Genomic DNA, 25,520 nt, shown 5'->3' on the forward strand with positions numbered 1-25,520 from the left:
CTGACCAGTTTTCATAAGAAACTTAGGAAGAGACTGGGAAGATCCAAGGAAATAATTACAAATTTGACCTCTGTATTAGCATGCACTGGAAGAAAGGAGAGAAAGAGGTGTTTACACAGGAGCAGAGGCAGCTCGTTTGAGGAGACAAGTCTGAGATATAAGAAATACTCTGAAGTACAAGGAGAGCAACTAAGACTAGACAATGTAGATGGATTTCAAAATACTTGGCACAGCTCTAAAACAGGCTCAGGGCTAGGACCTCTGTTGCTCACTTTTTATACAACGGGTATCTTCAAAGAAGTTAACATATTTTCTAAAATTCAAAAGTTAATACTATCTTTAAAGATTCATAGAGCACATCAGAGTATGTTGCTGTACAGCAGTTCCAAATGCTACCTAGAAAAAACAGACACAAAGGAAAACTGAACTCAAAACCAGTTCCAAAACAAAACCCAGTTTAGGGAAGTTGCCAAATGTTAAGAGTATATACCAAAAAAGGCAACTAGAACACTTTTCAGTATTAGGAAATTGGGAGGGAGTATACATTAGATACAAATGACCACACAGAATGTGGAGCTTACTACAAAACCTTATTTTTTACCATAAATCTCCACATTTTTTACAGTGCACCCAACTGATCTATGATGGATAAATAAAGGCATGAGCAGAATTCAAAGCAGGCAGGGCAGGTTCAGCCAGAGCTCCTGCCCTTCATGGTCCAAGTGACCCTCACCTTAAGACATTCAAGGTGAGGCGAGCAGAGTGTAGCACCTACTCACTCACCTCTTGCCCTGGGCTGCTTGCACCAGATACCACCACAAGTCACTGCCACAACCCCAGAACAACCCCCTCCCAGGGCAGCTCACTCCAACAATACACTTGAAATCAAATTTCACATATTTTAATTTTCAGTTTTGACTTTTCAAATAAATACAGTTTCAGCAGATTCAGTTAGAAGACACAAGTATGATGTTAAAGAAAAACTCAGAGTCCAATATATTAAGCATACTTATTTACTTAATCTATACAGAATTGAGTAGATAAAATTTCAGATTCACATTAGTGAAAAATCTCTACAAAATGTTTTTGAAAAGCAAAACAAAGACTGCCTGTTCATTTATCACTTTTCCTCATGAAAGCAGACATGGGTTGTAAAAATAAAGCAGTGTGTTTAGCACAAACTAGATTTCTGCATCACTTTTTTCACAGTTATTTCCATCTACAGTCCAAAGAGGTAGATTTTCTGCAACACCTGAGAATTGAACTGTAACATAAGCAGGTGTAATGAAAGGAAAGACAAAACAATACAGATACAGCCCTAACTTACGTGTGTATGTATACACGTATTTGGGTCTTGAACCACATACGATTTAGCTTTTTGCAGCTTAATCATGGTGAAACTGTCAATCAGGCCCCAGTTTTGACAATTAGACACACTCATCTCAGGCTACATCAGTTTACATCCCAAATTAAATGGTTTGTAGTAGTGGGAGAAAGGCAGTAATACAAGTTTACTTAACCCTTCTGGAGCCCCTTTGGCGGCAGCCTGGCAGTGCAATAGCCTGCAGTATGGCAGATCAGTGACAGTGCTGAGCTTATCCCTAACATCAGTTTGTATCCTTTTTTCTAAAACAACACTTTATAATCAATGCATGAAACTTCACTGACTGGTTTCAGGAAGCAAAGTACAGCTTGCCTTGGCCAGATAAGTTGCTATGATAAGGGTATGTCGGAGGGTAGAAAATAGAGAAAATATCCCCGTTCTAAAAGCCTTTCACTTGGGGCATTTAGCTTCATTTACATATTTAGTCAGTGACAAAGATACTTGTATTGCTGTTCTACACATCTGTCATGTCTCTAAAAGCCCTTTATTCTTGCAGCAGGATCCAAAAACTCACTCTTGCCTCCATGTAAAACAAGCACTACAGAAAGAATTGTTCAGAATACAAATGTCCAAATAATAAATTGTAAAAACAGAAAACTCCATGTCCTACCTTGCCAAGGGTATGATGCACTAGATACAAAGTTTTTCGCTTTTCCTCAAGAAAATGATATCATACTTAGTGTTAGCTGAAAGCCAGTTCTCACAACACCTGTTTTTTCAAGCTTGATTCTATAAAGCAAGTAATTTGAACAGCAAGTCTGAAATATTTCTTTCCAGTTATTTTTATGGTATACAGTTCCCATGATGAACATTACAAAGCTCTGAATCTAACCTGACTGCTCATTACTACCTTCTTTTCATTTCCTGCATTGTGCTTGGACCACAAACACCAAACCCACACAATCTAGGTGAAAAATGGCCAGCTTCCCACTTGCTCCATTTTAGAAATCTAAGTTTTGCACAGTTCCTCTGAGTGGTATGAGCTAAACCATATATATAGGCCTTACATGACCTTTCTCTCTGAGACCACTAAGTTACTTCAACATAACATTACTACAGAAAAAGGACTGTGCAGCCTGAACATTCAAGTAATTAGCCACTGAACTGCCAAGGGCAATGGGGCTGGGAAGCTCGTTGAGATGTGCTTGATTCAGAAATCCCCTCCCAAGTAAGTGCAAAAAACTTTTAAGTACCAGGAAATGCTACACATGTTCATGTTTCTTAAAATGACAGCAACCAAAACTAGAAAGTAAATGCAGGGGAACCAAAGTTAGGGGTAGCTTGTAGTTAGATGATATTGTCTTGCCAAAAAATAAATGTTGGTCCTAGCTCTTTTCAAGAAAAGTCAATGTGCATATCAAATTTTCTAAGAAAATACAACATAGTTTAAGGTTAACAAGGGGGCTTTGCTTGTGGTATGTTAGTGTAAGCATGTGAAGTACCACCTTTACCAGATAACCAGACTGGGAAGGCACTCTGCCAACTGGTACAGCTTTCAGGTTGAACGTGCAGGAAATTCCACATTGTACTTCAGAAGATGTATCTGAATCTTCACGTTCAATTATAACCAGTATAGCCTTAACTAACACTTAAATATGGTGCATACCTGGCTATTAGAGGAAGCCTATATGCCAGACTCCTGTCTTCCACACCTCCAGCAGGAAGTGTCTTACTTGCCAGCTCTTCAGGTAATCCAGAGGTTTGCTCAGACATGAATGGATTTCTCTAGTCAGGATAACCATGTGGTGGACACACTGCAGCTAAGAGGGAAGAATGTGACCAACACCTGTGCAATAGACTCCACGGCTGCAAAATCCCACTCGGTAGCATCACTATACATTTCCCCACACATTTATATTTAACATGTTCACAGGTAGAGCCAATAGTCCAAACTAACCTTTACAACACAACCCTGAGACATCTGCAAAAAGCTGTACACCCTGTTTCACCAGCTGCAAATTAATGTATTTCAAAGCTGTTTTTTCATACCACAAAGTACACAAAACCCTTTAAACATATCTTTTACTATATTCTGGACCTTTACTTTTTCATTCATATATATGAAAACATATATAGGGGAGAAAGCTGACTTTTTTACTGGCCATTAGACATCCTTATGTAGACAAATTTACTGGAAAAATTGATAATCTTTAGTATACTGAGTGGCAAATCAATGAACAAAACTAGAGTGCTGTTCTTTAAAACAAAAGTGACCTGCTGTCACCATTTTCCCCAAACGATATTAGATCTGTACACAGTCTTCCATGACAGTGATTTGTGTTGTGGGGAGGAAACGCACATGCATCCTTTTATGGAAAAATATTTTCTTTTAAAAAATGAGGCAGATGTGCAACACAGTTGTGGAAAATTTATAGTTTAAGCTATTTAAAGCTGCTATGCAGCTTCCTGTACCACATAAGTCCAGTAGTTCTAAGAAAATACAGATATGGTAGAAAAAGTAAGAAAATTTTCACCACAAAACCAAATAGTTACCACCAACAGAGAAAGTTATACACAAAATATATCTCTCAATACAGTGTTTACACTTCATTTTAGTCTACAGATTCAGTGCCAGGAACAGGACTTGTTGAGACAGTCTTTTCTGAGCTATTTCCCGCACGTGATTCTGCATCGGGTTGGATTCCTGGTTCCGTGTCAATGGGAGTTCCCAGCTCCTCGTGGGAATTGAGTGTGCAGGACTGCAACACCTGCACAGCCAGATCCACATCTGCTTCTCTAAGAGAAACCTGCTCCTTGAGCACTTCCACCTTCTCATTCAGCTCGTTCCTTTCCGTCTGAAGGGCCCTGCATAGCTTCTCCAAACGCTCCAGTTTTATTTGAAAGCCTTTGTATTCTTTATCTCTTACTGTTTTCTGAGGACAAAAGAAATAAAAACTCTGTGATACAACCATTTCCCCCCCACTTAAATTAATGAAAAGAATCATCACTATTTAATTCTGACTATTTAGTCTTAATCCAGCAGGCCAAATTTCTGCTGAACTAGAGCCAATTTCCTCAGAATACTTCACCTAGCCATGAGCTGGAGTGGCAATGGACACCTTTCAAAACAAACCATGGGAACTACATAGCCACTTAGTGCTAACTGTAAGCAAGGGCTGGGCACCAACCAGAACCCTAATAAGAAATCCTGTAACGCTGTCAACCACAAGCCAAATAATAGCAACTATGGGGAGGAGAAGGGCATAGAGGAAACCCGCAATCCATCAGCAGAATCCAGGCCAGAGTGTACATACTCATGGCTCTCCCAACTAGCTCCTTATAAGAATGGAGGGTAAGATAAACAGCACTATAACAGATCCTACTCAACCAAGCATAGTTTGCCAAGGCCAGACCTCACATACCCGAGCCAGGCCCTGGGCAGTGCGGGTACAGCTGCATCATGCAGCTCCTGCCAGACTACAAGTAAGTTATGACATTTTGTGACCTTGCAGCAATGCAAGAAAGCAATCAATCTCTCGCACAGGAGTTACTTCCTTCGTATCAGTCTTCTGCATTTTAAACACATTTCTATCACAACACTCGTTGAACTTTGCTCAGCATATTGAAATACAGTCAATTCCTTCAGCTTGTATGTTTTCATAAATATTATCCCACCAATTAAACAGTAAGCAAAGATGAGGCACAATTTTTTTTGCGCCATCAGCTTAGATTTACATAGCAGCCTTCCATTTCCATGCCCGAGGAAGACAGTAACTTACATAATAGAAAACATAATGCAGACAATCCAAGAAGAGGCTACAGTGTATTACTTCCAGCTCTCTAAAACTGAAAAACTGTATGAAGTTCCCTAGGACACAGGCTCTAGCTGAACTACACTGCTGCTTACAAGATGATTACCTCTTCAGCCATTTGCAGAAGAGCCTTGTTGTTGTTTTCCCATTTTGTACGCCACACAATGGTTTCCTTTTCCAGTTTCTTAATCTTCTTTGTCATCTACAAAAGATAAATAAAAGATTTAATTTTGTGGCTTGTGTTGCAACATAGGTGGTTTTATATGAGTAATTAAGGCTTTTTAGCATTAATTTCCAAGTCCAGTTTGAACAAGTTATTTTGTAAAAGTGCTTTTGCACAGAAGCAACCCCACAAATATAGATTCTGCATTCAAAGAAAATAATACAGTCTAGAAAGAAACAGACTATCAAATTTCAAGTACAAGTAATAAAAACCTTAAGAAGAAGTTTTAAAACATAAGCACAAACAAAAAGAATTAGAACCAGTATTTGGTAAAACAGTGAAATGACAACTCAGGTATTACTTAAGTATGTCAAAATACAGAAAAAAATTACATTTATCTTCCATAATTCTTATACCCTATCTTATGATCCATGTTAAATTGTCAAAATACTCTTTATATTTTCAGAAGGCAAATGCTTCTAAAATCTACCACTAAAAGCATGCATTTCTATATTACTTTTAATGCAACTAGGTAATCCTATAAATACCTTCTCCATTTCTTGCCTGAAAGTTGTAAAGAGCTCATTACTTTTTGCCATGGTGGTCTGGAATTCTTCAAACTTATCCATGTAAAGAGAAAGCTATTGGAAAAAAGGCAGGGACATTAATCTGAACAGCATACACAAATACAAAAATATGTAGGTACATGCAAAATGAAATTAGAAATAGTTAAATGTGAACTTCCTTATTTTAAGCTATACTACAATTTCCATTTGAGGAACACGCAGACCTTTTCTGAAAACATGCTATTCAAATTATATGTGAAGTAGAGTTCTGTGCTTATTGAACACCAATATATTCTGAAGTAAAAAGAATATTATGTTTAATAAAATGCTGGAAGACATAACAGTTCATCACTACCTCATTTTTACTTCCCCACTGGAAAAAAAAAATTCTGTGGACATACACATATACAGGAAATTCAGCACCTGGTTGGTGAAATTAAAACTTAGGAATTACCTACCTTTCCACTTTCACCAGCCAAAGCTAATAAACAAGGCTGGGACAGAATAAACATGATTGATTTCAGGAAAAAAAAATCACACATTCACAACCAATGTAATCTGCCCAGTAAACAAAAATCATAGAAAGTGAATACTGAAAAGAAATTCACGTAACAGTGAAAAGCGTTACACTTTAAAAAGAGCATTAACGTTCAGTGACAGAAAGTTTTCTTGCCCTGCACCACAAGATAAATCACCAAGAAATAACTGCAAAATATAATAACAATTTACATTACAACAAGAAACAAAATACAATAAAATATAATAATATAGTTTAAAAAAATTATTCCTAATCGGTGTGTGATTTAATAGTTCTAAGAATACATGACCATTTCACAGTAACTTCTTACTCCCACTGAAGAGTAGCAAGTTCTCTCAATTCTTACACTGGGGGTTCCAGGACAATACAATTCAGAGCATTGAAATATTGTGGTTTGCTCTATTAGTAAAGGGAATTTCATAACAGGAATTAGCCTAGCTTGTCAGCAGTACATCATGACTCTGCCATTATTGTCACCAAACTTTCTAGTTCATCTTATTCTACAGAAAAATCTGTTTGCCTCAAGAAACCACTAACTATACCCATTGTAACCATTAAAAACAACAAGAGAGGCAGATTTTAAATAAAGGGTAGCCAACTTGGAAAAAATAGTGATTAAGCATGGTCAAAAACCTATCTGGAAGTATCTGAATATTCCTGTTCAAGTCCAGTGGAGACATATGTGATTGAACCTAACTACACAGATAGACACTTGAAACCTAACTCCTGGAAAGCCCAGAAAAGAAGAAAATAATTGGGTACAGTATGTGTGAAAAAAGGGCACGGAACAGATTTCAAAGACACTGTCATGGTTTAAGCCCAGCTGGCAACTAAGCACCATACAGCTGTTCACTCATCCCCACTCCCCACCCCAGAGGGATGGGGAGGAGAATCAAAACTGTAGGTTGAGGTAAGAACAGTTTAGTAATTAAAACAAAGTAAAACACAGTAATAATAGATGATGATAAGAATAGAAAAGAAAAATCAAGTAATGCACAAGACAGCTGCTCACCACCAACTGCCCAATGCCAGATCCCATTCCCAAGCCCACATCAGCTGCCTTTCCAGCTAACTCCTCCAGTTTACATACTGGGCATGATGTTCTCTGATCTGGAACATCACTTTGGCCTTTTGGCCAGGGTCACCTGTCCCAGCCGTGCTCCCAGGTTTTTGAGGTTTTTTATGTACCTCCTCATTAGCAGAGCATGAGACATAAAACAGCCCTCAACTTACAGTAATCAAAATTTAGCAACAGCCAAAACATCTGTGTGCTATCAATATTATTCTTATAGTGACTCAAACACAGATTAGAGAGAAATTTACTCTATTCCAGCTGAAAGCAGGACAGACTTCATACAAAACATCAAATGAAGCAGTAACAGACACACAGTGAAGGGAATAGCTACTGCTTCCCACTACTCTGGTATTGGCTGAAACTACCATTTCCCTGTGCCTCGTGCTGAGCTCATGTGCAGTCAATGACTGAAGTGATCCAGAACCAAAGCACAAAAACTGGAGACCATCTCTCTCAGAGGAGATTTTGCTGTAGCATTTACTTTACAACAAGAAAACAATTTGAAGACAGCAGGGTCTGTGGACAGAGATACTCAGGTTACTAAATCTGAATAACTACAGGGATAAAAGGGAGATTGCTTGGTCCCAATCCTCCACAACACATGGTGATGGAAACAGTAAGAAACACATTCTAAAACCTGCCTAAACAAAAATCCCCACACAACTCTTTACAGTCACAAAAGAATAATATTTTCAGAGAAGCTTTCCTAAGCTTTTAATCTTAAGCTTTAGTAAATCCTAGTCTTTGCAGTATTACCACTATTCATTCAGAAGACCACTAACTCCAGAAATTCAACGCTGAGCACCTTCTAGGAACAGTATTCTCCAGATGAATTAAACAGCAAGTACAGAACACCAATTCTTTGCAATTTCTGTTTCATGCTTCACTATGGAAGTTACCTACTGGAGATTAAATTTTAAACTTAATTAAAAAATACAAAGTACTCTTCACAAACATCTGATGAATATTAAGTTCTTTCAGACGTTGCCTTATGTTCACTACAGTCACAAATCTCTTAGTATTTTCTTCTTGGAACTGTTACTGAAGATCTCTCCATTAAAAAAAGGTACCTGCTGCTTCAGCTGAACTTCCTGTTGCTTCATCTGTTCACATTTGTGTCTGGATTCTGTAGCTTCTTTCAGCAGCTAAAAAACAGTGCAAAAAGCTGTATAATGAAAAAAAAGTACTCCCAAAAATGGCTTAACTCAATCTATGATTAAAAATGAACAAATGTTAACAACACCCAAGGGCTATTGGGCCACATTTTCTCACACAGGCTTTTTTATATTACTACACTATATTTTCATATATACAATTTTAAAGCATGTGATGGCATGTAGAGAGTTTCATTGAGATGTTTCTCTATCTGGTAATGTGAGTTAATATTTCTATTTCTCTAGTAAGTCTGAACTGTTAAATTATGAATAGTTCCACTTTCATTTCTCCAGTCACTATATTATTTCTGCAGACTAGTTCAAACCAATTTTATGTCACCTTGACACCATGTTGTAGGTTCATGTTTGAAGATATTTTCACTTGCTTATGACTTATGAGATTACATTCAAAAAAACCAGAAGAATCCAGATGGTCATTTTAAGATTATACAGAAAAAAATATTTTTTTTTTTGTCTAGAAGTTACAGATTCATTGGAAAAAAACATCTCAGAAGATTGCAAGTATATTGCTGATTATCAACATACAAATAAAACATCACACACAATTTGGGGGGCAAAGAGTGCAGAAAAACATGTGCCTTATTCTGAATTTGTTATTTCTCATAGCATAAAACCAGAGGTTACCACTCTTGACTGCACAAAGTACATTTGGGGTTTCAGAGCATGCTTCCAAGTCTAAGTAAAATTTAAACAGTATTTTGCATTTTCTTGGAAAATATGCTAACAAATAACATTACTTGCCTGTTAGCATCGACATCAATATCCTAGGCATCATATACAAAACTTAAATCTCAGTCTCCTTGTTGAAATCTACCCTAACTTTCAAAAGATGGTCTTTTCAATTTGCTGCATTTGCTTTAAATCAGGCCAAGTCTGGTTTGGTGGGTTTTATTTGTCTCAACATACATAGAGTTCACTTACAAACTCCCGTTCTCGCTGATGTTTTTCCTCTGCTTCTTTAATAAGTTGGGTAGTTTGCTGAAGTTTGGCATCCACAAGTTGCTGCTGCAGTTCCTTATGCTTGAACACTTGATCAATATGCTAAAGAGAAAAAGAAAATCACAAAGTCAAATATAGACAGTCTGCTGGTAAATGTAGTTTGGGGAAATGCATATTGTTTAGAAGTTTCATGCCAAAGGAAAGTGGTAAAAGACTGTTTTACGTGTCTTTTTTCCCTCCCTTTATCCCCATATGCTGTAATTACCCTTTTTTTGTCTTTCATGGAAACCAGGTTCCCGTTTCATTAAGTTGGTACAATACAGTCAGTCACTTCACACCAGACATTTCAAAAATCCTGTAATAAGCAGTCTACATCCTTGCTTCTAAAGGTGGTTTATCTACCTCTAATCCTTATTGTGTTAGTTCTAAAAGCTCTAGTCTTCCTAATTAAAAAGTTCAAAATGAGCAAAAGTTTGCAACAACAGTTCATCTAGCTCATGAAATCCCACAAATTGTTGCATTTTGCAGTCTTACTTCGATCCATAAAGTAGCACAAGGCAACTTCCTATCTTTTCTCCATATAATCTCAAGGTAGATACAAGTATTTCATGATTGCAAAAGGTAGGGGAATTACCTTACAGAGAGCTTTCTAACTAACTGATCCAGATTAAAAACAAATCAAAAAAACATCCTCCCAGAAACAGTTGAGAAATTATACTCCAAACCTCCTTTGCCAACAAAGAACCAGCCAACTAATCTTAGCTGTAGAAATCCATGCAGCTCAGCTCTTTCTTGGACAAGGAGAATTGGCTGTTTTCCATCACTGTAGCTTAGAGCAGCTAGCTCACATCCTGGTGCCAATTAAAGACAGCTCAGTTAGCCCTAGAGTAGAGACATTTTCATGACACCAGGACAAATATGTTCTTAAAGCATGATAGCTTACTTCTATTCTGTGCCAACAAGAGCAGCTATGTACACAAAGGAGCTTCCCCCAAAGACACCAACCTTAATGAAATGGAAGAAATAAGCCAGAATAACTCTTATATCCCCTCCTATTACAACATGAAATTATGATTCTGATTAACTTCAACTATTAATACGTATTTATGTTGGAAGTAACCTTTGGAGGCCATTTAATCGACTCAGACTAGGGTTAACTTCAAAGCTTGATCATGTTACTCACATCTTGCCCAGCTGAGCTCTAAAATGCATCTAAAGGCAGAGGTTTGACAATCTCTGGACAACTTATTTCTATTTGATAACTTTCATTATGACAGACTTTCTCCAGTGCATCTTGAACTTAGATATTCAAAACCAGTCAGGAAGGACAGACAGTGAGCTGAACAACTACTAAATTTCTCTCAGTAGTGAAGTAAAGAGAATAATTAAAAAATTATATATAAAATGGCTGGAAAACATGAGGGGTTTTCTTCCCTTTTCAATAATTATCTGATCCTTACAGTCAAGGAACTAATAAAATCCCATTACAAGTGTACTGTAAGTACCTCTTCTCGCAATGCATACTGTTCAATGAGTTTCTTCAGTTTTTCCCCCAGCTCAATATTTTCCTGACGGAGCTTGGCATTATGTATATCGTGCTGTTCCAGTTGAGCCTGAATTTCATTCAGTGTGATCTGGAAGTGTGCAGTTGCTTCTTTCCTTCTTTCTTCTTCTTCACGCGCCTGTTGCATGTTTTCTTCCTTTTATGAAGAAATATTCATAAAATATTTAAATATAGAATATTCAAAGCATTCAGATCAAACCATGCACTTTTTGAGTCAGAAACAATGGCAGTAATTCACTTCTGTACAGTTTCAAATTCTACAGTGCTAGAATTAACATAAGCCACGATCATAATACGCCATGCTGACTACCCATGTGAAGTGTGTGGAAAAAGGAATCTAGAAATTGCAAGACTCTTAGAAACTTTTGTCTTTACCACTAACAACATTACTCAAAGGCTGGTGTTAAGATGCTACGTAAGTACCTTTGCAAGTGTCAGCATTATCCAGATGTAAAAACCAGCTTTGATACTATAATGCAATTTTCTACAGCAATCAGATTCTTATCTTATCTTGGCTCTCTTCTATTTCTCTCCCATCGATTATATTCTGACAGAATTAAGCTTTTTTGTTACCCTGCCATTTCATGCTGCTATTATTTCACTTGTGTTATTTTTTCCAGCAGTCATCATCACTGCTCCCAGAAACAAATACGACAAGATCAAACACTGCAAGTAATATGAATTGGTTTGAGGGGGGGAAGGGGGATCAGCAAGTTAACTATCCCTGTATTCCTTACCTTAAAATCAGCTACACTTACACTACATGCCACTCATTTCCTACACACACAGGCAATGGGCAAAGTGACAAGGAAAAAAAGCAGCAGTCCTGATTTTAAGAAGTGATCTGTAAGACTTCTATCACCAGCAGCACTGTAATTTATGTAAATAAACTAACCTTCAAAGTTTTGTTATGACGCTGAAGCTCCCGACAGAGAGATTCCAGTTTGCTACGTGCTAAGATGGCCTTGCTATGCTCACTCTGCAAGTGGACTTTCTCCTTTACAACTTGTGCTTGTTTCTTCTGCAGAATCTTCATTTGCTTTTGAACATTCCGGCTCTCCTCCAACTATAGTTAGAGAGTAAATTTGTTAAATGAACATAGGTGAAACAATCTTTATGCATCTAGATGAGCACACTGAAGAAACTTTTGAACATTTTGGATGAAAACAAGGAAGTAAAACTTTATTAAAACCCCAAGTTGATTTTAAAGAGAAACTGCCATCATCCATCCAGACAATTCTAAATGCATAAGGACAGAAAATGAAAACATACCAATTCCAACTTAACATTTGCTTTTGAGAAACAGGCAGCATCATGTACCTGTCATTGACTATGAGCTATCAGCCTGCTTTCATCTACAGGGGTGTGAGTAGGCCTCGGAAAGGAAAATGTGGCAGATACAACAGCCAACTGAGACTGGCTTTTCAAAAAGTCACAACTTTTCCCACTCTTATCCTGAAAGTACACAACTTTTTATCCAATCAGTCTTGTTTTTGCTATCAAAAAGAAAAACCACAGAACTGTACAAAGCTCCTTCTCATCAGGAGCTCCTACCAAGGGAAGCAGTAATTCATACAAGTTCGTAAAATGCTGCTGTATTTCAGAAAAGAACATACAAAACTAGCAGCCCTGACAAATCAAGTCAGCTACTATTACAGCTACATAGTCCAGACTTTAAGAGATCTGCAGTCTCAACCATTTGAAGCAATTTTTTTGTTCTATTTCCTTTAGGCTGTTTACATGGTAGATGACACAGTTAAACTCTGTATACATATTTTAAAATCTATTCTATGAAAATCCAGTGAAGAGAAGTTTCTTGCACTAATATCTCACAGAGTATGTTCCATTATACATGATTTTCGGGCTCCCTGAGAAACCATATTATTAAGAGGCTGTTTCTTTGCAAAGAAGGCAACAATGTTAAGTGTTACTCTGCTCCTTATTAGACAGTGCCTCAGCCTTGGGACATACCACAGGAAAAAAGGGCTGGCAATGAGCAACATCACCGTAACAGAATAACGCAATGTTGGTTTTCTGAAAGAACTCAACATAAGCACAAAAGAAAGAATAAAGTTAAGGACCTCCACGACAACAGTAAATTAAATGTCTATTTAATGTCGTTTAGGGAAACGGATTAAGGGAGTATTTTCACATCCAAATATAAAAAGCCCTTTTCTTGCATGGCCAGAAAACACCACTTCAAGTGGTTGTGCTGTCTGCACACCTATGAAACTTCAGGCCTGTAAAAGTGTGCCAGTGTGAGACTTATCACCAAGGATGCAAACTTTCCTGCATCACAGGCTGATCTCCTGATAGATTCCAAATTACGGGAAAAAAAAAAATTGTGGAAGATCTTTCGCCAGGAGAGAGGCATTCCTACCTTCATTGTACAGTCCTTTTCATGAGACACCAATGAAAAACCTGACAGTGAGCTTTAAAGATGATGAATCTTTAAAAAAAGAAAAAAAGCATTGTAGGTGCACTGTCATAAACAGTTCAAACCTCTGCTGGCATTAAAGCTGACACATATGCCAGTGGTTCTCCAACACTATCATGAAGAAAAGAATGCATCTTAAAAGGAACACAATCAGATCCAACCTAATCATTCTAAGTGGAACAGGGGCATCCCTCAAACTCATTTAGCTGAAACAAAACTATTCTTACACCCAGACAAGCTGCCATCCAGCTCCTCAGCCATTCTGACCACCATGAGGACATCAAGTGGTTTTCTAGGATGGCAACTGTGAATGCTTATTCTGCCAACAGTGTATTGATCCTCTCCCAGGAGGGCAAAAACCTTAACAAGTACACACCTCTTCTGACTACCAACCTTCTTGAAGGAGATTACAATTTATTTGGTGTAGCTTCTCCCTAATTATTTTGAGATCTTTCCATCAATAATAAAACTCAAAGTGAAATAGGGCAGACTCCTTTCTTTCTGCAGAATTGAGGGATTCACACTGGCCTAGCTCCTGATGCAGGCCCTCATCACCACTGTGAGGTGACATGGGAGCTGTTTGCTTAAACAAAAAAGGCATCACATGCACGAGCAATTGCTCATAAGGAACAACTAACTTACAGCATTTTACACTTACAATATTGAAGCTCATTTTTAGGTAGGTTCCCCATCCTTGAGTTACAATTCAGAACTATTATTTGTCATTTAAATGAAAGTGACTTCTTAGACAAGCTGCTGGTTTTAAAGGAAATGCACTCGCATGAACCAAGAGTACATGAGAGCAAGGAAAACAAAGCAAAAATGTAAAAGACCTCCATGGAGGACTCAGGATTTCCATAACAGAACTCATTTAAGTCTGTTCTTAAGTAATCAATATTGCCTCTGTGAGTAAAAAGACCACCTGCTATATCATCCTCAAAGTTTTGGAGACAGTATAAATCTCAAAGGAAAAAAAATTATTTCAGAAGAGTTATGACATGTTGTGCAGCCATTATGTCATTTTCAGAAATATATGCATATGATACACTTGACAGCTACAGAGAGAAAACTTGTGCTTTTGTAATCTCTTTTGTTTGCATTCATTTATAACTACAAATATGGTGGGAAAACATAATACACACAAGATTTCAAGTCTTTCCATTCCTGGTGTCCCTGTCTAAAGAAAAATTAGTCAAGTGTTGTTATCTCCAAGAACATTCTGGGAAGTAAGCTTATGAACTGTCTCATCTAACCCCCCAATTTTGTGATCAATTATTTTAGAGAATAAATTACCATTCAGCCTACTTAAGGTCGGAATGTACTTTATGAACTCCTTCTTTTTGGTTTGTTACTGAAAAAATGCAACCCTTTCTTTCTGTTCCTTTACATGATCAGAAAGCACAAAGCAAACTTCAACCTAGATCTTCCCAATGTCCCACCTTTCCTAAAAATCACTAGAGTTAAATATAACTGAACATTTCCTCCCCCCATCTCTGTATAATAGTATGCTCTTTCTCTTTATCCTACAATGATACAACACTAGCACAAAAGCATTATCAAGAACTAGGAAAATAATTACTTCCAAAAGAACTCTAAACTTTTCTGTTAATCCTAATATTATGTTTCGACACCGAGTTATCAAAACCTTTTTTTTTCCTTTGGATTTGGGCATTCATGTAGAAGTGAAATGACTACAAGAAAGTCTGGCTGAAGCAATACTCAGTCAGTCTGAGTGCCTTTTTTACCAACACTGTAAAATATTCAAAATCATTAATTGTCCTTCATTAGCTGTTCTTGCATTCCATAGTTAATAGTAACACATGAATAATTTCTGCTATCTTTACAAATTACTTACCAGATCAGCATACTTCTTGCACAAAGCTGCCAGCTTTTCTTCTGGAGTAGAAAGTGTGTTCAAGGCTTGCATTAATAATAACACTTCTTTTCCTATGAAATGGATGACAGACAATGATACTGAGGAAGAAAAACCATATACCAGAAAAGCAACCTGTCTTTAGAAGTACAATACAGATCCATGATAAATTAGCCTGATTTAAGTTGTTCCCTGGTTTGACAGCTTCATAATCCTAAGAGATGACAAATGGGAAGTCATCACAAGATGTCATCAGCAAGAATAAATTTATCTTGCCCGATGTGCCATTTGACAACTAGGATAGCAAAAATTACTTTAATATAAAAGCACAAAAATATTTTTGTTTTGTAATTGCATAGAAAAAAAAAGAAATCTGAAAAAATGACATTTAGAAGGTTAAGTATTGGCAGATATGTTTCTAATAAGCATTTAGAAATTTAATTATCAGCCATCCTTTGGCAGCATTGAACACCGCAATCCCAGATTTAAACCAGAAAGCTCAAAAAATTGATTAGCAATTACCACATTATTATTATTAAAGTTTGTGTAAAAATAGCATTGCCAGCTGAAGGAGTCTTACATATGCATTAAGAACTGTCTTTCCCAAGTAGAAGTGCACACACAGTTTCTCAAAATAACCTGTTACGGGTGACAAGTTTTTGGCTACAGAGTAAATCTGAGACAAGGAGCAAATCCATAGCTATTTTACAAAAATATTAAAGCTATTTAAAAATCAAAACGCCAAAGAGAACACACCCAAAGTTTTCTCTTTGTGTTTTTCACTCTCAGGATCTTGCTGTCCATCAGGTGGATCAGTACGGGCTTCCTCTCTCCCGGGAGTCTCCTCACGGGACTCTTGGGAGCAGCATGTGGAGCCCGGGTGCTTTCTGTTCTTTGTGATACACTCTGCTTCCCCCAGCGCGCCTGTGTTTTCCAGGCTGTAACAGTTGGACTGGGGATACTGCAACGCTGTATCAGACAACTCAGTGCACTTGCTCTTCACCAGCTGATCCTGGTTCTTCATTCCCATCTCCTGAGATCCAGCTGCTTCTTCCATGGCACCACCAACCACCTTCAGAATGGAAAGCAGGAAATGGACGTAAACAGTCAAGCAAATGTGTTTAAAATGACAACTTCCACCCTTCTTTTGCATGGACGAATCAGGGTAAAATGTGAAAAAGAAACCCTGATAAGAAGTCTAATGAAATGCACGTAAATACATTGTTTCAATGGCACACAGCAAGAGCTTGACCTACTTCAGTCACGCCAAATACAAAGCCCTCAGCTCTTAACTGGGGAAGACCAGTTGCTTTAACAAAGATGGTAAACAGGACCAGCAGCACCTTTGAAATGGTAAAATTCAAATCAATGAAATTATCCAAAAAAGTGAATATTAGCTGGCTTCTGGCTTGGCCTACTACTGCCTATGATTTTTAAGAATACATTCTTTCTGCTCAATTAAACAGAACTTTCTCTAAATATTTCCTATAATGCTAAATGTTTAATCACTTAACCAAAAAGTTAAACACTACCAGTTAATTTATAACACTGCTGTGACACAGTCATATTTTAGAGCCGAATACTCAATGTTCTCTATATAACACTCTATAGTTTATTAAGGATCTCCAGACTTCTCTCTCAATCACCTGAGCACCGCTCTGAATTTATAGAAACATTTCAGGCTGATGAGAATTGCAAGGGTGTTTGGTTGGGTGTGATTTTTTTTTGTTCAGTTGGTTATGCTGCAGAGGCTGGGACTCGGGACAGTACTTGAAGATAGCAGGGTGGTTTTTTTGCAGACCATTTGCAAATCCCACTATACAGCGTGCATCGATAGTTAAAAGTACAGTAAGCAGAGTTTAACTCACTGCCAAAGTAAAATGCTTGTTTTGTTTTTAGTGAACTGAAGGTAAATTTCCTTAAAATCACAAGTAACTATAAAAACAGAGCTCGTTTATATACAGTTACGCTGTTTAAGCACAAATTAACTTCAAATTACCTTACATATACTTATTAAAAAATGTGCTAATTCTTAAAGCCAGGGGTTTGCACTGGGATTTATATTCTGCACAGGACTATTTTCCTCTTCAAAAGGAAGAGCCAACATCAAAGGAATGCAGCCAACACTAATAATATATTGTGAGATGTATTTCAACTCCAAATTTGTTCAGCATGTTTGAAAAGGTTATTTAAAAATCATTAAACAAATACATCTTTTTTTGCAATATTCACACATAACAGCTTTGTTGTTCTCTATTCTTAAAGCAAATCCCTTTCTTTAGACCTTATCTCAAGATAGATTCATTCTTGAGGTGATGGAATTCACACAGTGTCTTTCTCAAAGGACAATAAGCTTTTTAACTGCAAATAATCTCTGAAGACGTTAAGAAGCAACTTTTGACTTGCCAAGGAAGATTCACATTGCACAGAGCGTGGAAAGGCTGCACATGCTTTATGGACAAATATAAATGTACTGAAGTTTTGTTATTCAACCATGGCAGACAACACACTGATAAATGCCTACAAAGGTCATGCAGTAATTGAACTGCTGGAACAAATAACCAATTACAAGATTTTACACTTCTAAAAAGTCATCTGTAAATTGCACATTTTTTTTCCCCTTGGCTCGTCTTAAACTGTGGGTCTTCCAGGAAAGGCTTACCCCTCTAGGGCCAGCCAAATAAACACAAAAGAACAAGAAATGTGGTAACAACAGCTCACTTCACCTCTCTGTATGTACCAAGGGCTGAAACCATGGCACAGATGTCATCTAAAAACCAGGATTCATACAGAAGCTGAAGACACAGTGTCACATTAAACTGACAAGACAAGAAAGGTCAGATTATTCTAACACAACATGATTCCAAGAGTACCTGCAGTACCAACAGAACAGCTGAAACCAGCAGGTTTTTTATTTGCATAGAACATGAACTTCTGATTCAGATACTTGTACCCAAGTAGTCTTGCAAAACAGAGAAAGTCTGCTTCAAATGCAAAGTTTCAGATTTGGTGCCCAAAAGCATTAAGCATTATCAGACTTTCTGATGGACTCTGGAGGGTTTTTTTGAAAGCAGAGCACAAATGTGCCAGTGTCTCCAACAGGAGCTGAGAAGGGCTGACTGCCTGCAGTCACATATTGAAGAGCAGCAGTGCCCAAGCTTCTCTGGGCTAGAAACAGCATTTGTGCAACTTCTTCTAACAGTCTACAGCCAGATCAGTTCCTCAACCCAGTTCACTGCACAGCAATAGGCAATCCTGCCAACAAAAGTGGAAACAGGATGATTGGAAAGAAGCCAAAGCACGAGAGCCTCTAAAAAATAAAAGTCAATCTAATCGCAATCAGAGCACAAGGAACTAGACACAAAATACCTTATTTTCACCACAGGTACGTACTTAACATTGGCTACTGAAGGACTGGAACATCAACAAGACCATGTTTGTGAGCAGTTTCTGTGAGTTTGTGACTGCTTCAAACCTAGTCAACTGAAAAATTTTCACTGGCTTTTCTCTGAGAAAATTCTGTTGTTTCCAGTGAAAAAAAACCCAGCTACTAGCAGGGGTCTACATGTGACCAGTAAGTCATGAAATGCCCATGTCTTTTTGAGCAAACCATCATAGTAATAACCTAAATGTCAATTCGGAGCTGGCAATTCACATGCATATTCTAAAGCATCTGGAAGTTTCACGAAGTGAACACCACCACCTCATTAATTCAGCAGAGCTTTTTGTTGAAGTCAAATTAGGTGTCAGTTCAATTTTTTACTGACAATAATAATTTCTAAACTCTGAGTATTCTCTATTCTTTGTTAAAAAAGCCACAAGGACTTTTAGAATTTCAGACTCATTCTCCTAAGTCAAACAGAAAAGGCAGAAATAACCTATCAGAATACTGAATTGAAGGTTTGTGTATTTGTGTACAAGTGTCCTGTACATCTCAAACACATTTGAAAATTAGAAAGATGGTGAAAATATATAGAACTTGTCAGCTTTATTTTGGTTTTCCAGTGAACATGGAACAAATCCAAGCTTACTGACAAGCAAGTATGCTCCCTGCAAAACCAAATCTGTGTAGCAGTAGACAGGCTTTGTAAAAATACCCTGTTTTTCTTATCTTAAATACAACTACAAATTGTTGACCATAGACTAGAATACTGTATTCAAAGAAGTGGTTCTACCAGCAGCTAGAACAATCTGACACCAAACACACACACAAAAAAATCCAAAGCAAAAACTCAGTTAAAACTCTATCTGTCAAGTTACAGTCTGTAAATTCTAGCAAATCTGACAGTAGAGGCACGACATATTAAAATTCTAACTTATTTAAACTAAATTAGAAAGTGTTTTCATTTTAAAAAACAGAAGTCTGCTATTGCCTAACACAAGCCACAAACACAAATATCTAGATGATTTCCTGATTATGACTAACAAACAATTTTCTACATTAGCTGTAACTTTAGATATTAAAAACATTAGTCAGAAATCTTAACACCCTTCTTATACTCAGTGCTATTCTTAAAACACTTTAACTACAGGTAGTTTCAGATTGGTCTGTATCAAGCTTCAAGCTGGAGTATAGGAATAATAAACAACACAATGAGAATGTTAAGTACTAACCCATACTAATCACTGAACTTGCTCTCTCCTTACTGAGGCAATGGTGAGAACAACTCTAACTCTTACCTCTCATCTTTTCAAATGTGTGCTCGTCAGACTAGTGAACTCAGTTTAACATTCCAGCCAGAACAGAGCACTTCCCACAGCACATTCTATAATTGTGCTGATTCAGTACTGACTGAATAAAACCAAAACAAAACTACCCCAGCAAAGACCTTCTACTGAAATTGCCGGTACCTTTTCTAGCTGCTACCATGCTCTCTCAGCTTCTAGCCATTTTCAACCACAGGTGGCTCATGATCTGACAACCCAGAGTCAGACCATTATATGCCTAGAAAGATTTATAGAGAAGCAAAAATAGTATGTTGCACAGGTAACGTGCAAATTGGTAAGATCAAAAATTTATCAAAACTCTAAGATGTGCAACCTATCTAGCTGTGAAACCAACTATTGCAAGATGCTGACATTTCTGAATAAGCATGTCATTTTCAAGCTACTTTAGGAGTTACAGGACAAACCACTTGAAGATGACTGTAGGAAGATTATTGGCAACACTGCTCCTGTTCACCCCAAAGCTTTCATTCATTCTGCTCTGTTCCTTCAATTTATACCTCGATCAAAAAAGATGCACATCAAGAAAACTCTACCTTATTTCATGCCTAAAAGATCAGCATACAAGACCGATATCCCATATGTGAAAAAGGCTATGACCACAACAGCCTAAGCCAGCTCTCTTTCACACAGTACAGCTTCAGGAAGAGGCACTGTATATAAGGACAGAACAGACACTTGTCCTACAGAGTTTGTCCTACCGCTGTGCCAAAATGTATCACAAACCCACTTATTTTTTTGTTCTACTACCTACACAAGTCTACAGCACACAGTGCTACTTAAAATATACTGTGCTTATTATCAGTACCATGTTTACCTGTATTCCATACTCCTGTGCATACACATATGCAATCTTTCCCTAAACCACCTGAAAATACTTGTCTGTACCTTTCAATAAAAAAACTCATGTTTAGTAGCTGCACCAGAATCCATTTTCTCCTGTATTTTAGCTAATTATGCTAAAAAAACATAAGCGCTAGCATTAATCTATGAAAACAACTCCTACATACCCCGGAGTAGCAGCTGGACTGTGCTGTGAAAAGACTCTTCCACCCTTCAGCTTTGGAATTGCTAATCCTTTCAAGAAATATCCCGGAAGCTTTGGAATAAACATATGTACATAAACCAGATTTTCACAACTGCAAAGACAACTTAACAATGTAAGTAAATATATAATCAATTCCTCAACATCTGACTCCAAAAGAGATAATTTGAATAACACTGTTCAGCTGACTGTATTTTCAAACTTTCTTCACATGCAACTGGTCATAAAAGCCTTACACCCCTTATCCTGACCCACTGCAGTAAAAAAAAATACTGCAGCAGAAAAGTCATATTATCAAAAATGTGTATGGTTCATAACTAATATTAAGCTTCCTGCATCCCAGCAATTTACCTTTTCATGCTAACACAGAAAAGCTTATTTTGAAAACATGTATATAATATACTTTTCCACAAATTAATTTTTCAACAAACAGTTATGCTAAATAAAGTCATCACTTTTGATAATAATTTTATTTACAACTTCTGCATGAAAACCACCAATTTAGGATGTCACAAAATTTGTGTTTGAATTTTACAGCAGGTGCACCTTCATCCACTGATCTAGACACAATTATTCAGATGTTTCTGACCACAAGACTTGCTTATTAAGGTTGTTTGCCTATGCAATACTTCTCTATACTGTGCTTACTGACCTGAATGATCATGCAGTCTAATTATACGCTTCTCAAACCTAATGGCCTGCCTCTGAGGTGGCTTCCCCACTGAACAAAGATCTTAGCTGTGAGATCTGAAAGTCATTTCAAACAAACATTTCATCATGTTCTGTCATTATATTAAAAGTATGTTCTGCGTACTCATTTATCTACTTTCCAAACACCAGACTGAGGAACCTGCATTATTGCTCGTTACTAGTTTCAAAGCACTGCAAGGTTAGGAGTTCCAACACAGCAGGATGACTATTAAGAAACACCTACTTCCTAAATTTGTATTTTACCTTCATAAAAATCAAGACAGACTCTGTTAGCAGAATTCCACCATTAAGTTTCCCAGCCTTATAATTCAAGACCTGGTCTTCGATATAGATTCAGAAACATTCTCACATGACCCCTGCTTATAGTCCTTACTTCTTCCTGTTACTCTTAACCACGCTGGGTTTTTTTGCTCTTTCAGTGGCCTCATGACACAGATGACATACCTGCTTTTAAGAAAAGCTTTTTCATTTACCTCAAACACAAATGGGGAAAAAAAAAAATGTCTCTTCCCTCACTTAGCTTAAGACGTTAAAACAGCAGTGGTGCATCTCTCACAGCCCCCACCAGGCCACACTATGATCTCAAGGCCTACTTGAGGCCTTGGTCTTGACAAACACCCAGGAAAATAAGCTGATCTAGAGCTTATCAGAAACACTGTCTGCTCCCAGGAAATAGTGATGTCTAACAAGCTCATGGCTTTTAACAAACATCCTTGAAAACTTCTTTTATTTTACATGAATAACAACCCAACTGGAACAATATTTTTGTTACGTGACTTTCAAGGGAAGTTACCAACCCAAACTGGAGCCAGTTTGAAAAATTATTATGACTACAGCCCTCTCTCTTGCGATGCTATAAACAGCATCTTAAGTGAGATCCCTTGAGCTCTCCTGGACTGCGGCAGGCTGTGGCCAGCATTTCCCTCTGGGGGGACAGCTCTCAGACCCAGCAAACTCCCAAGTTTGCTACTCTTGGAGGATCACTGCCAAATGCTGGTGATGGAGCCTGGGCTGATACCACTCCTCAAGGCTCAACTCTTTGCCCCTTGAGAAGACAGAAAGGCATCCAACGTGAGTACTTCCCTGGATTTGAGGGGAATTTTTCACAGATATATATCTGGTACATACTCTTCCAAGTCTGTGTCCGTGCAGCGTAAATATGCTATAGCAAATGAACTGTGAATGCTGCTCTCTGAGATTCTTAAGTGCTTTACATTCGTGAGAGAGGCCTGTAAGTGACTTACTGTTGTACTGATAGCAAATTCTACAGAATCTTTTGTTGAATTGGTTAACTGGAGGCATCGATTAAGTGCTGTTAAGTTCAAGTGCTTTTGTGCCTAAAACATCAGTCAAGCCTGGGGCTAAGTTTGGCAGGGAGGATTCACTCTGAACTAAGTGACTCAAAGGAGAGTCCCCCTTATTTCTTTTCATCCTTACCCTTTTCCCATTCCAGCCTCCACGCTGATCATTTTGGTTAATTTTAGTTTTAAATCGACTGATTCTATTGCATTTTTTTCTGTGCATGCTTTAACCAGACATTAAGTAGCAGAGTGAACCTCGCCAAGCAACTCCGTTGTGCTTTTGCTTTTATATAAAATCTGTTTTTGCCAGTGGTTCTTTAAACAACCTAAAAAATTCATGACAAACACCTCCTGTAATTCTAGCAAAAAAATCATTGCAGGCATCCAAAGCTTACATGGAATCTTTCAGGGCATTTACCCACAGGACAAAATGCTGCACATCTAACAAGACCTTTTTTAATATAAGCATCTGAGACAGGTAGTAATTAAGAAAACATTTAATATAGCATGAATCATTTCCACCAATGAGGTTTCACTTCCTCTTTACTATAAACTTAATAGTTTTGTAGTCACCCACAGTATGATTCTGGAAAAAGCAGGGTAGAAAAGTTCTGAATTCCCAACGCAAACAGGTCACAAGGAACCTAAAAATAATATCAAAGCAGGGGGAGGGAGATCTACAAGAGAGCGCTGAACGATTTTTAATTCACAAAAATAAGTTCAAAGTCGAACTTGCTTAACATTGCCTGCCATATTTCACTTCTTTAAAATAATTTAATTCCTTTCCACTGTATTTGAAAGAATACGGAATGCAGAGTTTTTTTAACCTCATCATCATCTTTCATAATAGACACTGGAGTTACTTACAAGCTACTTCTTAGTAAGAACTAAAAAAAACCAAAAACACCACACTGCAGAGGACGATGCATTTCAATAAAGAAAACTAGCTCCACAGCTTCCTAGACCTTTTTAATAGCCAAAATAAACCACCACCACCAAGTTACTATTTCTGAGATGTTATCCTTTGTACCATGGAAAAAAGCTACCACTAAAAAGCCACTTGAATTTACGTAAGGGCACAGGATGAGATACTTCAAAAGCACATGAGATAAGCCAGGCAGTTCTGTCACATAAAACACAGAGCTGGTGATATTACATGCAGGAGCTGAATTACAGCGTATTTTAAGTCTTTGCCGTTGGGTGACCAAGCACAGGTATTTTAAGCCTTTCGTACAGATATGCAACCAGAAATTATTACAAAATCACCAGGAACAGCCCTGCTTTCAGCGTGGTTTCGGTAGAAAATGGAAAAAGAAAAAAAGGCCTTTTTGGGTTTTTTTTTTGCTATTCCGGAGGTTAAGAAAACGCTCCTGCCACCCCCGCGGGCAGAGCCACGGTCCGCTCCCGCCTCGCACCTCGGCCATGCCGAGAGGGTACAGGGGGGCCGCCGGCGGGACCCCGGGGAGGCGGCAGCCCCCCTCGCCCGGCAGCTCCCGCCCCCCGCGCACCGGGCCCGCCACGTGCTGCCGCCCCCGCCGGCCCGCGCTCGGCAGGGACCGCCCCGCGACCCTCGGGCAGCGCGGAGGGGCCGCCCCCGACTCCGCGGGGCGAGCGCGGCCCCCCGGGGGCCGCGCCGGGACCTCCCCGACACCCACCCGCGGGTGCCTCGGTGGGTCCGGCCTCGGGGGCAGCCCGAGATTTATGCCCCCGGGAGCGGCAGGGGCGGCGCGGGCACTGTCCGCCCCTGCCCCGTGCGCCCGGGCCGGGCGGCCGCGTGGGGACGGGGCAGGCGGGGAGCGCGGCACCGCGACCCGGCGGGGCGGGGAAGGTGGAGCTCCCTCCCGCCGGGCCTGACCAGACCGCCGCCTCACCTCGGGGCTGTTGCTCGGGGCCGCCGCCACCTCGTCCCCACCGCCGCTTTTGCTCGGGCTCCGCCGGGTCGGTCCCGCCGCGCCGCCGCCCCCGCGCGTCGCCATGATGTGACGGCAGCATCCAAACAAGTGCCGAGCGCGGGGCACCGGAAGTGCTCCCAGGGGGCCCGCCTCCATTCCGTCCGCAGCCAATCGCCGCGCAGCCCTGAGGCTCACGTGGGGGAGTCCGCGCCCTCCCTGCCGCGGGGTGTGCTGGGTGTCGTAGTCTTGCCGTCGAGGAGCGGGGACGCGGCATGGCCCCGGGCGGACGGCGTCAGTGACCGCCGGTCCCCTCCCTGTCCTGCATTCCGCCTCCGTCGTCTCGGTTCGTGGTTTGGTCATGGCTTTGAAGTTGGGGCCAA

General features: G+C 39.0%; 1 protein-coding gene across 2 annotated transcripts; it reads right to left on the reverse strand.

Moving 5' to 3' along the window:
* Nucleotides 1–885: 885 nt before the first annotated feature.
* TXLNG (taxilin gamma) lies at nt 886–25,232 on the reverse strand. 2 transcript variants are annotated; one of them, XM_005516665.3, is made up of 10 exons: nt 25,120–25,232; nt 16,223–16,538; nt 15,449–15,540; nt 12,052–12,222; nt 11,098–11,292; nt 9,575–9,694; nt 8,549–8,623; nt 5,848–5,940; nt 5,243–5,338; nt 886–4,257 (listed from the first exon to the last, which is right to left on the reverse strand). In XM_005516665.3, the coding sequence occupies exons 1-10, from the start codon at nt 25,222–25,224 to the stop codon at nt 3,937–3,939; spliced, it is 1,584 nt and encodes a 527-aa protein (XP_005516722.2). In that variant the 5' UTR covers nt 25,225–25,232; the 3' UTR covers nt 886–3,936. The 2 variants fall into 2 exon arrangements, with proteins under 2 accessions (XP_005516722.2, XP_087908183.1); XM_088052057.1 differs by lacking the exon at nt 25,120–25,232 and adding an exon at nt 20,147–20,176.
* Nucleotides 25,233–25,520: the final 288 nt, after the last annotated feature.

Source organism: Pseudopodoces humilis, chromosome 2 (genome assembly GCF_049639895.1).
Source record: "Pseudopodoces humilis isolate 2021_Gansu_Grassland_sample_001 chromosome 2, ASM4963989v1, whole genome shotgun sequence".
In the NCBI taxonomy this organism is placed as follows: domain Eukaryota; kingdom Metazoa; phylum Chordata; class Aves; order Passeriformes; family Paridae; genus Pseudopodoces; species Pseudopodoces humilis.

What these genes read in the sequence shown, in the direction of transcription:
- TXLNG (XM_005516665.3), bottom strand. Translation starts at nt 25,224, where the DNA reads ATGGCGACGCGCGGGGGCGGCGGCGCGGCGGGACCGACCCGGCGGAGC. An exon ending in GTCATAACAAAACTTTGAAG is followed by an intron (nt 11,293 to 12,051) that starts GTTAGTTTATTT and finishes TCTTCATAAAAG; the next exon opens with GAAGAAAACATGCAACAGGC. An exon ending in TTCTGCAAATGGCTGAAGAG is followed by an intron (nt 4,258 to 5,242) that starts GTAATCATCTTG and finishes TTTTGTCCTCAG; the next exon opens with AAAACAGTAAGAGATAAAGA.